This window comes from Halictus rubicundus, chromosome 3, assembly GCF_050948215.1.
Source record: "Halictus rubicundus isolate RS-2024b chromosome 3, iyHalRubi1_principal, whole genome shotgun sequence".
Taxonomy (NCBI): Eukaryota; Metazoa; Arthropoda; class Insecta; order Hymenoptera; family Halictidae; genus Halictus; species Halictus rubicundus.
The window spans coordinates 9607260-9623970 of NC_135151.1; the positions used below are offsets into that span (position 1 = coordinate 9607260).

The 16711-nt window shown below is 36.6% G+C and overlaps 1 protein-coding gene across 2 annotated transcripts; it reads right to left on the reverse strand.

Annotated features, from left to right (window-relative positions):
• Positions 1 to 248: 248 nt before the first annotated feature.
• On the reverse strand, positions 249 to 9119 carry LOC143352263 (uncharacterized). 2 transcript variants are annotated; one of them, XM_076784590.1, is made up of 6 exons: positions 8996 to 9119; positions 8380 to 8442; positions 6541 to 6603; positions 6346 to 6387; positions 6203 to 6277; positions 249 to 365 (listed from the first exon to the last, which is right to left on the reverse strand). In XM_076784590.1, the coding sequence occupies exons 1-6, from the start codon at positions 9116 to 9118 to the stop codon at positions 291 to 293; spliced, it is 441 nt and encodes a 146-aa protein (XP_076640705.1). In that variant the 5' UTR covers position 9119; the 3' UTR covers positions 249 to 290. The 2 variants fall into 2 exon arrangements, with proteins under 2 accessions (XP_076640705.1, XP_076640706.1); XM_076784591.1 differs by lacking the exon at positions 8380 to 8442.
• Positions 9120 to 16711: the final 7592 nt, after the last annotated feature.

The window sequence follows — 16711 nt, forward strand, 5'->3', positions numbered from 1 at the left end:
CACATTTTTACGATTTCTGCATTCTGATGATGGTTTTCTGATCAGTAAATCAAAAGTAGAATGTGTTCGTACGATAATATTTTTTTGTCACGCATGATTCGTTTGGGATTACTAATTAATTCGAAATTCCTTTGCCGCGAGCACATATCGAATCTTTTCTTGATACGAATTCATCGAGTTTCGATTACGAATATTACGAACTGGCGCCGTGTTTGCGCATAATAAGTTTGATGCAAGTATTTATTGGACGCATTTGTATTTCCTTAATTACATTGTAATGCCGCCGGCCGTTATTTCGATGCGGATGAATCAATGGGACGATAATACACTTTGGGTAACCTGCTTCGCTGCCATTTCGACTGCGTCTGAAACATGTGTGCACATTTTACTGTACGGAAATGCATAATACAATTTCTTGGATGTATATTTATTTGTAAATAAGGCAATTTTTCTTCTCTCACGAACAGGCGGCGAATCATATGGTTGCGAGAATTTAAAATAATTAGAAATACGTTGGCCAGAAATCCGAACTATACAGCTGCAAGCACAATACCCGAAGCTCGCATGTATTTATTGATCTCAAGCTTGGCCAATAACTGAATGATACCAACCGCTTCGCACAAGTGCATCCAGTGCACTGTTTGTTTTTAAGCATATTAATCAAACCTGATGCAATGAATTTTACATGTAGAATTGTTTGATTTCCATGAGTGTGTAGATATTGAATTTAGTCCATCATAAAATTGCAAATGTTTACGCGAGTCCACCGATTTTGTAGATTACTCTTCGAAATCTTCTGGGAATACAGAATTGTCTATTTGCCTGCGAGATTTGGAATTTTAATAACTTTGAAGCAGAGATAATAATCTCAGCAGATACTAGATTGCATAAATAAGTTCAATTGTACTTAGTACTCTTCTTTATTTGTTAATTTGTTTTACTTATTTATGTCCTAGTCCAACAAAAATAGTGTTTTAAAAAAACAATACAAAAATAGTGTTTAAAAAAAAATTGCAAGTAATATGATACTTGAACAACTGGAGTTTCAAAAAAAAAATCCATACAGAAATATAACAGTTTATACTATTAAATGGAGTATTTGTAAGGATTTAGTCAATTTTAATGTGTATAACGTGAAATATATTTTTTAAGATAATACTGACGTTATTATGAATTCAAATTGGTCTCCGAGTTAGAAAATACAAGGTTTAGAAATATCTCTGCAAAATGATGGAAGGACAGGTGGTTGAAACCCTTGGCTCCGCGATACATCAGTGTACGTACAATCGGCTACAAAAATATCCTGATCCTAGCACGGAGATCTTTCACACACACGTGAAATTCCGGTGTTTTTCGAGAACCAGTTTTCAGTGTGCATACGTTTACAGTCCATATACCCCGGACGAAATTCTAAAATGATTTACATCTCTCTCGCTGCTGTGTGACAACTCGAAAATTACTATTTTAAGGAAAACTAGTTTCCTATGTCCCAGATTATTCTAACTTTGCAACAACAGCACATTAAATTGCAAAAATTGGTACGGTAGGATGTCGAATCTATATATATAAATATAATAATAAGACTGCGGTTCTGTATGCAAAATAAATATTTTCTAGGTTAATCGTATGGGATTAACACGTTAAAAATGTAAATAAATGTTAAATGCAAATGTATTCCTCCTCTCAATCATTTGAACGTGCAGAAAACAATACATTCGTAAATTTATGAGTGTTTTCACAGTTTTATATTTCTTCCATTTATTTTTGTTATAAATGCATAAAAGAACCCCTATTTCCACATTATTTCATGAATAATGTTACAAATTTAAAAAAAATGTGATTAACAACAAAGGAAAGAAAGAAACTATAATTACAGAAATATTCTAGTAACACAAAATATCCCATCTTTTTCGTTATAATGACATTGTTGAAAATTTCATTAAATCGGATAAAGGCTGTTTCATTAGTAAACTTCGCTTTCTATAATTATTACAAATTCGTGTCCTTCCTCCGGGCACAAATTAATTGGAACAATCAATAACAAACAAGATCGATACCTTACAGGATATTCTTGCTTTAATTTCAGTTCGGAAACTCGTAAGATAAGCCCAGAAATCGGATAATCCTGATTAGCATGGTAACCAGCGAAACAATCGCAAACTTTTACAATCCACTTTGTTATTTTATTTGCGGACGCAATGAAACTCGTCTGAAAAGCATTGTCGCATAACGCTTTAATGCACGGATTGAATGAACAGTGTCATTCGGCTGAAAACCATTTTAGGCTTTTCACTTGTATAGTACATCTCGGATGATTCAGCCGCAATGAAAGGTGTAAACATTGTACTAATCCAAAATGATTACCCAGACTGATTGCGGAGCTTTGTGCATCTATGACAATAATGAATAGGAGAATTTTAAAACAGTAAAAGAATTAAAAGAATTTAAGCATATCGATATATGACCCTCAACTTCTTAAAAATTTTTTTCTGATACTTTTATCTGATACTTTCGCTGAGAAACTGTCAGAGTCCGGTGTCTTTTTGGTCACTCCTCGTACATAGTTGCGCGAGCAAAGTTCGAAACTTTTTTATTTTGGGAAATAGAGACTGGATTCGATCGATGAAGAAGTACTCTAGTTTTCACATTCATTGTGGTTCATTCGCGATGTATACAGTGTTTACTCGATATATGTCCAAAACTCGGGTCTAGCCAGGGACATATATCGGCCAGGAGATACTATTCTTTCACCCACGTCGAACTAGAGGCTGCCGAGGTCTCTCGAGCTACTTAGTCCCTCACGGGGTATACCCCGCGGCAGTGGGGATAGTTCTGGGACTTTTATCGGCTAGGCATTTGGGACATATATAGAGTAAACACGGTACATCCAAAGTGAAGAAGTGAAAATGAATCAGAAGAAAGAGGAATTAATAAATGTCCGTCCCCATCGGTAGTCGTGATACTCGCGCACGAGAAAATGTAATTATAAGTGCAACATTATCTCGCAACCGGCGTTCGTATTTTGTTGGCGACGGAAAACTTTCGCCGACTGCTTTTAAAGCTCAGTCGGGTTACATTTCAAATTCGCAATATATCTTGAGCCACGTAAATTCCCGCGAGTTCCTCCTAATTAACGAGATGGGAATCTTGTCCCTTTCAGCGAGGCCACTTTTAATTGTTTTAATCTAATTTCGGTGTACGCGGCGAACGTTCGTCCGTAGACTTCCGTGATTATCGTGTTGTAAAATCTTGGTTTTTCCTGCGGCCGGGTTCGTTTCTTGCGATGAATTCCGTTTAAACGTGGCAGCGGTGAATAGCGAGTTAAGTTGTCACGCGACGTTCTCGGCGACAAACTGAATGAACATCGCGCATCTTATCTCACTGATATATTCCGTCCATTAGCGCAGCCACGCTCTTCGTTAAAAATATGACGAGACGCGCAAAGAACACCGCTGTCACTGCCGGCAGAATCAATTAAGAAGAATACGATCGGTGGATTCTAACAAGATCGCGAGGAAAAACGCGAAATCGCGATCCGAGTGCACGGTTTTCGCTTTACGCGCCATTTATTTTAAAACGCTGAGAAAATTCGCAATTAGCAGACGGCGGATCTCTGTGGAACGGAAAAACTTTCAAAGTCAATTGCAAAGAACAGAAGACACAGTCGGGGACAGAGTTAAGTGGTCACCCTTTAGAATCTAATGACTTTTTCAAAATTATACGACCTGAGATTTTTTGACATTTCAGAAGCATTAGTTTACTGAATAACGGGTAAATAAAATTTTGAAAAAATTACTATTGGTCGGATTTGCAAGGAGAAAGATAAGAATCAGTTTTTGCCAGAATAACGCAGAATTTGTTGGATCTGTTGCTGGATCTATGATTATTGCGAGTAACAATTTATACAGCCAAAATGTTAACCAATAAAAAGAATAAAAATGTGTTTCGTTCGTTTCCTATGAAAATATCGTACCTGACCTATTTGGTATGAAAAAGTTTTCGCATGGTCATTATTAGATTGCTGACTTGTATGCAAAATAAAAAATTGTCTGCATCAATTACAAAAGACTGGAGCTAGATAGATATTTTATTCTTACTTTAATCGTTTCAACAAGCTGAAAATAACAGGTTGGAATTATTAAACCATTCTAACCTTTCTACTGTCTCAAATTGCATCTACTCACTTTTTACCATAAATTCATAAAATCCGCTGTCTAGTTATTATGAATACAGTATTCAAGTCATGATCTACTGATTTTATAAGAACGACTGTCGCGTGGTAATTAAATAAAAATGTAAAAGACTAAAAAAAGGAAACATTTCTTGAACAGGTTCTTTATAACTAGATTATCGGATCTTTATGCATTTATAATAAAACTGAGTAGATAAAATTTGAAATTGCAGGGAAATTAAAAAAATTTCAAATGTCAATATACTATTTCTCATCTATTATAATTAGTAAGTGAAGAAATAACATTCTACTTGATATATATTTCTTGTAATCGATGCAGACAATTCTTATTTTGCATAAAGATCGGCAGTCTAGTGATCACTTTTACCGGATATAATTTAGGTACGAATGAGAGATTATATTCATTGAATAATCGATAATTTTGATTAGTAATCAACAAAAGCGATTCGGGGGGATTTAATTGTTAGACGTGATTAATGCATTCATCATTAGCCGCGCAATGCTTACAATTACATTATAAATTGCATATTGAGCGGTCGAATTGACCGTTATGACCAGTAAATTGTTTTACGATTCCGAATTCTGTAAATGTGCAGCGAGTGTTCATCTTTCTTACACCTACGCCAACCACGGGCACACAGCAATCAGGATACGCATTATTGATGCTATTATGACAAATTGAATAAGGGCGAACATGCGTAATTTAGGGTACGTTCAATCCTCGTAATACGTTCTATTTTCGACTAGGTCGATATAATCGTTCTGTTAAGCTTTTGCTCTGTACTATATTTGATATTGACATGAAACGTGGGATATGAAATATTAAATAATATTAAATATTAATATTGTTTACATGTAAGATGTGTAATATTGCAGAAAATTGGTTTGATGAAACATTCAAGGTGCATTAAACATCTATTTGCAATTGCAATTACCTGAAGTAAATTATCGTGGAATTATCGAGCAAATGTAAATCGTTATTTAGAATCATCGTGAAATTTTGGATAAAAATACGATGTTCATAATTTTATGATAAGCGATTAAAACGGAAGTAACCAATAATTTTATTTAGTGACAAAAGCATGGGAATTGATTTTTCACATCACATTTTTGGAGCAGACAATTGTTATTCAACAATTTATATAACGATCATGTAAAGGACAACAAAAGCATATTTTTTAATCATTAATGATCCTAAATAGAATGGTTATACGAATGAATATTAAACCATCCGAAACAATGCACCTAATTCTCGGAATACGTGATTTGGGTCCATTTTGACCCAAAGTTACAGACTACCTAAATTCCAATTTTATAATAACCAGTTCCAATCATCAGCTATTTGTTTGATTAACATTTTCAACGAAAATGACATGACGCGACTAACATCCCAAGGAAGCAGGTACAAATTGAGATCGAGTCACATCAAAAGAATCCAGCTCGCAAAGGATAATATATAACGCGATTAAGCACGTGTGGTCTAATAAGAGAATAATGTCGCAGAATCTCGCGTTTTTTATTTTTTTAACTATCTGCACCCACTTTGAAAAAATCATATGTATAACAACCATAACGAGATGCTAAAATTGTAAAAATATAAATTTACTATCTCATAACTTCTACAAGAACTCGGCATTTCAAATATTTTCTTATTTTTTAAAATTCGGTTTCGAAGCTAAAAATTCTGAAAAAATTCATAGATGTGCACTCTAATAGCTAAAACATGCATGATTTTTTTCCTAATTTTCAGTTGAAGAGGATAAGAGAAATGACGGAAAAACTTGAATTTCTTTGTCACCCTATTATTACCCCCCGTGTCGACATATTGGGTTGAAAATTGGTACAAACTATATTCTTTGGATAAACTATCGAATGGCGTATTGCAAATTCAATTTAGTTTGGGGACACTTTTGACCTCCTCATCTGGCTACATCCTTCCAACTTTCATTTCACCGCTGAATTATTAAGAACAATACTCGCATTATTAGAAGATTATTTAAACTGATTTACCTCCGATTTTAACAGCTTGTTGATGCAGTTGATTCTGCTGTTCAAAATCTCCAGCTCCAGAAGCTCCTTGCGCAGCTGTGGAAAGAAAAAAATCCCTATTAAGTTTATCGCGAGAGCGAGATTTACTACTAAAGAGGACACACCATTTTCTTTGTCTTCTCCTGGAATACATCGGTCTGCTGCAGCTAGAAATGAGATAGCAATTGACCATTTATTTGAATTGTATTGTTGCGAAGCGAGTCGGGGATCTTCGCTGCGAAACTCGGCGTAAAACAACGAATTGCACTTCCGGTTCGCGCAAAAGGATTACTACTTTGCTTCGTCGGAAACGAACTTACGTGCTTACGAATACAGTTGTAAGCTGGCCCGATGTCCGTCACGCTTTTCTTCCGCGGAAATTTCTGCAAGTAATCGCTAATTGTTATTTATCCTGCAATCCGTCCGCGGAGCGTTCCAAAAGTTTTGTGCGTTCGACAAACAAAAAATTTGTAATTGTTAGTACTCGTGAGTAGACTGTGCACCTTTATTTTCGCGAGCAATTGAAGTCTAACAAAAAGTTCGTAATTTCTTTGGTAATTACAATTTATCGACATTTTTAATTTCCTGCTATTTGAAATCTTCCGTTTTCAATTTTGTAATAAATACGTCAAATCTGCTGACTAGCAAATTTTAAAATTTCCTGCTATTTGGAATCTTCCGTTCTCAATTTTCTAATAAGAACAAATTTGAAAATAGCAACATGATGCCTATTCCCCTTTTAACCCTAAATGTACCCAGCACTAAATATAATTGGTTGCCTTGTAAAAATGGCAAAATTGAATGTATTTAGGTGTTCCACAATTTTCATTATTATACAGGGTCTAATCAGTGTTTTTCTTGTAAATAGTAAATATTAGAAAATAAATGAAAGAGGAAAAAATAGTACTGTATTTTATACGCATGTTGATACTATTTTGTTAGATATGAAGGTGACCTTGTATATGTCTGTAAAAGGATTCCGTCGTTTTTCACAGCTGAATTTTTATAATTTCAATAATTGTGGAATGAAATACCGAGTATGTGGTTCTGTAAGTTTTGCGTTAATTTCGTGTTTATTATATCATATTTTTTTAACGAATCCGTCTGGATTCACGTTTTTTAACTTCTGAGTTTTTTAAACTACTTCTCGTCTATTTCTCCGCTGATTTAGGCTTCCTCTCGCTTCAGAACCTACAAAAAGCATATTCGGTCTTTACGGTGTCTCCTTTAACCTTTATCAAATATCGGCGCTTTATATAGCTTGCAATTTCACACGAGCATTGGGATACCACTGCTAAAGGTCAATATGCTGTTACGTCAATTTTTAAGAATTTACTAGTCAACAGACGTTCGAGTTTCGTATTTATACCGATTCCTGTTTGTTACTATTCCATCTCCGCAATGTAATCTTTGTAAAAATATTTTTGTCGAAAGAAATACGAAAACGAGTATTTTTGTTAAGTTACAATTCGTTGTATCGTTAGCACTGCGGAGTAAAGTTCAGAGGAGGATATTTAAAATTGTGTTCGAAATATTCGATTTTTCAGAACTCCGATACTATAATGTGGACAGCAGAAGGCGATTAAAATATTTTTATTTTATTTATAGAACATTTTAATTGTGCATTCAGACGTGTACCTGGCAATAAAAGTAAATTAACGAAAGAAATGTTTGATAAGTTCACGAACGAGCATTTCAAGTACACAAAAATCTGGAAGGGTGATCGTTGTGAAATACTTCGAACAATTTCCCGTGTAAATAAAATTACTGGAAAGATTTTACGAACCCAAACGTATCGTTCCACATAAAATGTAGACCTAATTAGCTCGACGCGCGCAGTATCGGATTTATGGACGAAGCGTAAGCATAGAAAACGAGACTTCTACAGATATCACTCTGCGCTCTCCTTCTTTTAGGGCAATTTTCGCTTACTTTACCGCCGTCTGCGGGTAACGAGTTTCCAATTTCATTCGGTCAAAACTTTTGCAACAACTCATGCATGTTTTATGACCAGACTGCCCGGTTTCATGCATTTATAGCGCACCGAACATTTTACTGTGGCACTAAGAAATGTAAAATCGAGGTTCGCGTAAGAATCCGCGGGCAGTCTCTTTGTAATTATTATACCGGTGGGAGGGTGGTGGGGGGTGAGGGCGTACCTTTTCCGTCTCCATGTGCAGCGTCAGGAAGTCCTTTTCGTTCGTGGCACTCGCTTTTACACACTGGAATGGAATCGACGATATCGAATGAAAAGTCGAATTAATAAACGAGTGCCCCCCGTGCTCCACGTCGCGTCCGTTTTAGATATACTGACCGATCAAAAGAACCGGCCGGTGTAAAAATAAAGAACGATACACACGCATACACGTGCACGGGGACTTTGACGAATCCACTGTAACGTAAGTTAAACAGAGCGGGGTCTCTCGACGCGCGGGCAACTTCGCGTCCAATTCAATTAACCTTTCTGGTCATTAAACATCGACAAAACTTTCGATCTCGCCATTAAACGGAGTTCTACTACCGGGGGCTCTAGAAAGCGGGGGCAAAAGAGAGAGAGAGAGAGAGAAAGAGTGAGAGAGACTTAAACGCTTGGCCCTAATAGAAATAAACTTGGTGGCTTTCTCGAGGGCGTAAGCGAGTGACCTCGGCTGTACGCGTACAATAAACTCATCAACCGGGGAACAACTAAACAATTAACGCCGCGATAAAACGGTGCAAGTCACGACCCGCGCGAAGAATCCGTCGTACAAAGCGGGAAGTTCGGCCGCGACTCACCATCAGCGAACAGACGAGAACAATTATGGTCATAAGCCAAGTTAGAAACATGACAATTCCACAGTGCGAGCCCAGGTTCAAAGCGTGTCTCAATTTCGAGTCGGCGAGCGCGAGCTGGTACATCTGAAACCAACGAATCGTTATCTCTCTCGATCAAAGCATTTTGGGAACGTCAAGGCGGGTATTCTGGTTTCAAATGTCACATCTTTTTACCAATTTTCATGCACTTGAAGTGGAAAAGATTGGTTCATTCATTTGATTTAAACGTCAAACGAAAATTAATTTTTTGCGTAATTTGTAAAATACAAACAATGGAGTATTTAACAGTAATTTTTACGCTTATTTCGATCGAAAGGTGGCCAACCCTGGTCTGTACAGTGAGAAAAATTCGTTTAAACGCACGTAAAAAGTAAGGATTTCGGGGCTAGAGGTTCAACATTTTAACAAGAAGCATAATAATAACTGAAGATTATAAATATATTTATATGCTATAAGACTTGTACATATGTATTTGCCTAAACATTTATGCAAACATTACTACAAACAAAACCATATTTATCGTGCGAAATTCGTTTAAACGCACGTGTAAAGAAAACAATTTAAAATTGAAAATATATCGATATTACAAATGTAATATTTAGTATTGCCGCCATTACTTCGGATTAAAGCGAAAATTCGATTTGTCATTGAATTTATAAGACTATTTATGACAGTACTAGAAATCTCTTCCCAGCAGCGTTTAATTTCTTCTTTTAAACTGTCAATATTGGCGAATTGACGCCCATTGGCATATACTTTCCTTACCAGTGTGCCTCATAAATTTTCTATGGGGTTCATATCAGGACCACATGGTGGCCATTCCATCACAGGAATGTTCCGTGCTTGAAAGCATTCACAGGAATATTTTGAAACGTGAATCGCTGCGTTGTCTTGCTGAAATATAAATTCACTTTCACTAACTGTATTTTCTAAAAATGGGATTAACACTCCATCGAGCATGTCTATGTATTTTTCCAAATTCATTTTGGTGGAAACGAAACAAAGTTTTAATTTTCCAAATGAAGAAAAAGCTCCTCAAATCATTAAGCTTCTACCATAAAAATTTCTGTTTAATCTTGGGTTATTCTTTTGTCGGAGATCATGCTAATATCAGAAACATCCGTCTGGACCATCTACATTAAACTTTTTCTCATCGGAAAAGATGACTCTAGTCCAGTGCATATTTTTTGTCTAGTCCTCTTTAGATTTTTTGAGAAAGAAGAGCACTGAGTTTAAACGAAGTTCGCACGAGAAATATGGTTTCGTTTGTAAAAATTTTTGCATAAGTGTTTAAGTAAATATATATGTACAAATCTTGTAGTTCATAAATATATTTACAATCCTCAGTTATTATTATATGCTTCTTGTTAATATTTTGAACCTTTAGCCCCAAAATCCTTATTTTCTTCCGCGCGTTAAACTCTGAGGAGTACTTCAAAGTTAATTGAAGAAGAAGCAGATCCGATTATTGGTTGCCTTGTGCCCTAACCCTTGGACAGCGGAGTTTGGGTCCATTTTGACCCGGAATATTAAAACCTTCATGCAGCTGTTTTATAAAAATTTCAACTGGTCGAAATTCCGCAGGAAATATTGAAGGGCGCTTGTTATAACTTTTCTACGTGAGTCAGTTTTACGAATCCTTCTGTACGCATGTTCAATAACACCTCAAGAAAATGCTAAATAGATTTTTCAAAAGTTCAAAACCAGAATACCACCTTAACCCTCCAAAGCACGGGTTAAAAGTGTTCATCTTTTCATTGACATTTCATCTAAAAATCCAGAGCTTACATAATGCTACTTATTTTAATCAATCAGTTTTATTTAGAGAAAATTATGTTCGTTTAAAGTTACTGTCATCAATCGGAGATTTCATATGCGACGAGTAAACGAAGAATTCATTGAGGAACTCGAAGATAATGAAATGAGAATTAAAACAATACGAATCGAATTGGTGGATCTCACAGACTCAATCCGTGCGCTCGGGGGGTTAAGAAGGGTTAGTTAAAAGTTAGGGTTAGACTCGACGGACCAACCAGCGAGGCCCGAAGCCGTTCGGCCGATTGTATCGGTAGAATCGTTGGTTCCTCATGGCGCGTCTCAGCTGCTGTAACTTTTCCAATTTATCGTGCTTATCGCGTGCATCACGTCAATTTCGCTGGAGCCGCGTGGACCGAAAAAAAATCTGTCATTTTTAGCGGACTGTTTGACAGAAAATGACGAGCCCGACAAGCCCCCGGTACCCTCCGTGACGTTGGCCGCTCTACGGTGATCGATCACGAACGGCGATAACAGTAAACATCGACGGTACAAATTGAAGCGGCATATTCAAACAACGTCGGTGACGATGACGATAATACGGTCGGGTCCCAGGCAAGAACGGACACCCTCGTAACGACATTATCTTTTCCACTGATCGTAGCCTCCATCGAACACGTCCGTCGGTTCCGTCCGATTTTACTGCTCTCTCCATTCTACCGCCCACGCACCCTTGTCCCTTCATCCCTTCCAAACCCTCGTATCAGCCCTTCGATATTTGCGCGAAAGCTTCTCCGATACCCAGCCCGTGATTACCGGGGCTTCGTCCATTGTTTCTTTTTTATTAAGCATTTTAAATCTCAGATTAAATTCATTCCTGCTGCAGAGCGATTCTGCGAACTGAGACAGGTTACTGTTGTTTTTTAAGTGAAAATAGAAAAAAGTTACAAAAGAAAGAATCATGTGGCATAATACGTCCTAACCTCCTACGACCTCATTTTTTACGTGGATACGCCGATACACCCGCCAGGTGCAATTGCACTTGATTCTTTAATGCAACCCAATTTCTTGATTAAACCAAACGATCCCTTTTAACACATTCGCGACCGGCAAATTTTTTCCATTTCTAATACTAAGTACCGGCGAAAATAATGAAATTCTGAAGCTGGTTGCCGCAAACCTGTATCGCTAAAGCAAGGATTAATTAATTGATTAAATCAATTAATAATTTGAATTTAAATCCAATCCCATTAATGCGCCTAATGTTGCCGCATTCAAAAACAAAAATTGCAGGACGTGAATTCACGTCAGCGGCAATCAGGAATGGAATTTAAAATGACGCGAATTCACGTCAGCAGTCGCGAATGTGTTAATATCCTGCGTGTAAAAGCACTAACCCAAGGTCATCGAAATGTCAATACTTCACGAGATATTTGACATTTGTCAAATCTCTTGTTTCATTAAAGATAAAACTCGAATCCTTAAATCTACGTTAGTGTTAATCATTAACAAATTTTTTTCTACAACAAACGATTCAAATAACTCGTGAGTTATTTGTTGAACGAACAAATTTTTCAAGCAAATATTCCACGGTTTCCAGGAGGGCGATCACGGTTTCCAGAGCTGCAATCTGTTTTTTGTTACTTTGATTTGTCATCGAGATGCGAGGGGGCACATTTATACAAATTGAAACACCTAAACATTCCATGTTTACTAAATGGAATGCTCAATATTTTTTCTCGAATTCCATTTTAAGGTGTTACATCCCTTTGAGCGGGTGGAAATTCGACAGTTTCTTAATTTGTAAAATTACGTTTCTTGAACACTAGATTTACAGGACCCGTCAAAATTGAACAGAATTATTTGACAAAGTAATTTCTTTGGGTATATGTTATTAAAACAATGGCTACAAATTTTGATAGATACGTTCATGTGGTTTTTATAAGGTAACGTAAAATAGTAATTTTTAGTGCTCCGTAAACCTAGTGTTAAAAGATTAACGTATACATCTTATTGTAGGATATTCAAATAGCATTTGCCGAAAAATTGAGTTGAGCTTCGAGCTATCCTAACCTAGAAGTACGCGGCAGCCATTTTCCTAAAGCCCATTTCTGGAATTCACCGTTCGTGGTAGCAGAAATTCAATCTTATGAATCGTCGAAATGAAAACACCACGGCACAGCAATCATCGACGAGCTGCGGGCAGATGCTCATCTTATTCTTTGAATGCTTACCGCTGTTGAATGTCCAGGGCTCTGCGCTAAGCCGAAGCGTTGAAATAGAATTTCATGACTGTCTGTTCTTAATGCTTAAAAGTCTCGGTAGAAAGACGAGGATCAGCCCTCGAGTAGAATGTAGCTACATGAAAAGCCGGCTCTGTAAATTCTGGAGTAAATAGAAATTCTTCCAAGACAAGAAATACAATAGAGTCACGACTAACCGATGACGCTAACATTTCACCTGATGGCAGTCGTTTAAGGGGGGAACCTGAAGTAGAAGACTGAAAATAAGTCGATTTACGGACATATATTTGTAACAAAAATGCTAGGCCAATCTCTTGGAAACTTTTAGAATATATTATTTAATATTTTAACAACACACAAAAATTGTTTTAAGTATAAATAAGCCTCAGAGGTAGAGTTATAGGTGACCGTCCGTAGGGCCCTCGCTACCGAAGTAGTAAAACGGCGGGAAAGATACAGTCGCCGATTCTCGTCTAAAATAAAGAAAAACCAAAAATTTTCTTATTTATTATATAATACTGCAATCGATAAACCTGAAAAAAACAAGAAAAAGTTCAAATTTGTAAAAATATGTTTAATTAATTTAAAGAAAAGTTGCGATTTTGAACAGAAAAAATTCATCCAAATCCACAAATAGCTACATTATGAACAGTTGCCCATTAAATAATTATTAGTATAAATTTTATACAATTAAGGGTTAAATAATCGGTCGTGGATAGCTGAGGATTTCTTAAAATAATTTTTCAATATTTTGAATTGTCTCAAATATTGTAACCTGCGAATTTCTCTTCGAGTGAATATTTATCAAAAAAAAAAAATAATTCTTATAATTTTAGTATGAATTAGTGGTATTCAAAAATATATTTAGCAGCACTTTAGTAGCTCTAATAATTAGATCACCGACTGCACGTGGAAATTAATGCAATGTTAAACGTTCTTTTTGTTCATCTACATGTTTGCATAATTATAAGCATTCTTACGACCAGTAATAATATCCTGGGTAGCAGTGAATTATTATTACCGTTCTGTAAGCGAATGTGTCTCCACTGAATAACCGTGTTGGATGAGAACGCGAAAATATGTTCGAAATTCACACGAGCGACTGTCATATTTATTTTCTCTCTAAATATCATGAGCAATGGTCGCAGTTAAATATTTTCACAACGTATAGTTACCGCCGGATACGAGATTTCATGACTGTTCACCATCGGAACGAGCAATGTCGGAAGTCCGATTCGTTGCATAAAATTCAAAACAAATTTGGACGGTCGTAAATAAAAGATTGTCGAAGCCACGCTGCGCATAACAAGAATCGCGAATAATGGATTCTTCTCCTAGTCGTTCTTTTGCTCGTACGAAACGCTGGCATACAACTGAGACAATGATTGCACGAAACCGTATGTCAGAATACATTTCACTTGATTATTGAAAAATATCTTTCATACAAAATTTGTCTCCCAAAAATATCTTGGCACTCTACAGTTCTCTAAAAACGATATTACTGATTTATTCGAATTATCGATCATTGCAAAGAAAAATTATAGACAGTTGGAATAAAACGCGGACTACTAGACTTGATTTATGACACATACAAGTAGGTGAAATTTGAAACAACAAATTGGTTGAAAAGAATCTACGAGTATCTATATATTATTGATATTATTAGAAAATTTTTTTGTCACTGGATTCACAGGGCCCGTAAAAACGAGGGGTTCTTTAATTTACAATTATTGTGATTGTAAAAATGCATTTATAGGAAATTTATTTAACACATTTATTCCTTGGAACATATACTATGGTAAAAGCTGCTAAAAATCTGGCTGAATATATTATGATATTTTTATAAAATAATCAAAACTGGCCACTTGTAGTGCTCCGTAAACCTAGTGTTAAACAAACTGCTCGAAAACTATGACCAGTTCAAGGTTACACCGTAATTGATAAATAGACTGCAGATCTTCATGCACAGTAAAAACACTGTATCTGAATTGCAACAAACTGGGCTGCAATAAAAATTTAATTTCTTTCTTAATATGTTCAATAGATTAAAAATCATACAACGGTGGCTTTAAATTCGTCTAATAGTTTTACTGTTTTAAATTTCATCTACTCATTTTTGTCATAAATGCATAAAATCCGCAGTCTAGATTTTGTCAAACAATTTTTGTTACCATTAACAATTCGCATTAATAAGATTTTAAAGCTGCACTCAACGTTTATAACGAAAGCGTACAAGTGAAACAAGACTGCATAAAAAGAGAACTATCCCGCGTAGTTTATTTGCAGCGCAGGTGGGATATTCTGTATGTTGCAAGATTATTATCATAAGTAATGCTATAAGTCCCTACAGCAATAAAGCAACGCAGAAAGGCGAGCACATTTGTGTTTCAAGATCAGGTTTAATAGGGTAGCCGAGCGCAGCGGGCGAGCATCGAGCTTTCCCTGTAACGCCATACCTTTATTTAAAAGTTTAACTGACCAAATTAAACGTCCATTTGTTCTAAAAATGGTTTTCTTTAATACGCTATCTCGGATAGCTCGAAAGCCCACTGCATTTGAATTTAAATGCCGCTGGTATATCGCAGTCGCACTGATCCCGTCTTTAGAACGTGCAATTTCGCGAACGCATAGTGTCGAAATCCTGATTCTTCTTTCGAGTACTAGGCTCGCGAAAGATCAAAATTTGATTCAATACAAAGTGTCCGAATAAAATGTCAACACGCCTTTAACAGCTGGTAAACTCGCGTAATTTTCACACGTTGCAGGCTTAACTAGTTTGAAATAATTGGTGGTCAGACTAAGCTACGAACAAAGAAAATTTATCCTAAAAGAGCGGTCCACTTAATCCCCTTTCTGATAAGCCGCGCCACACCATAACACACGGATTCTCGTTAAGTGCAATTGTGGTGGTTCATGGAGCCACTCAATTTAAACGTAGCCTCGTCGCTGCAAAACAATCTTTCAAACACTTCCTGCCAATCCTAAACTGTCTTTGCGCTTCAATTGCGTTTTCAAGCTTCCGGTAGCGTTTCAGGATAGCAATCCAGTTTTATTAGAATGGTTTTTCGTTGCCATTCATTATTCAAAACTAGTCGAACCGGAGAGTAATGAAAATTGAGCGAGTTTTCAGCTGTCAAAGTGTCGATGGAACTTTGTGCATGTACATGATCTACTCAGATCTACAGAGAGCACTTTCTAAATTTTTATTACGGATTAAAAGTTACAAATCGTGGCCTTCACTTTTTTCCTCGCAATTCCGATCAATAGCGAAACGAAATTATTTACACATTACCTAGTAAACAAAATCAAGTTGTTTCTTCCACTTTTAAAAAAATTATTCGTTTCTAGCATGGACAATTTCACTCTTTTTACTGCACCAGCCACGATTGAACAACAAAATGTCGACCGACGACGTCGCAATGTAAAGAGCGATCGGTCGAATCGCCGAACGAAAAGTGGCCTAATGTAAACGCGGCTTCACCGAAAATAAACTTTTGGTCGCATTACATCGGGAGGAAAACTTGAACGGAGCCGAATACTTTTCCGTGACAAGCGGGAAACGAGATTTCGCGGTCGCTCGGCGTCGAGATGGCTATGCCAGAAGCGTCGAGCGTCTGTCAAAATTCAGAATATTCACGTCGCCGTCGTGTAGGGCCCTTCTGGCGCATACCGCGAGCCT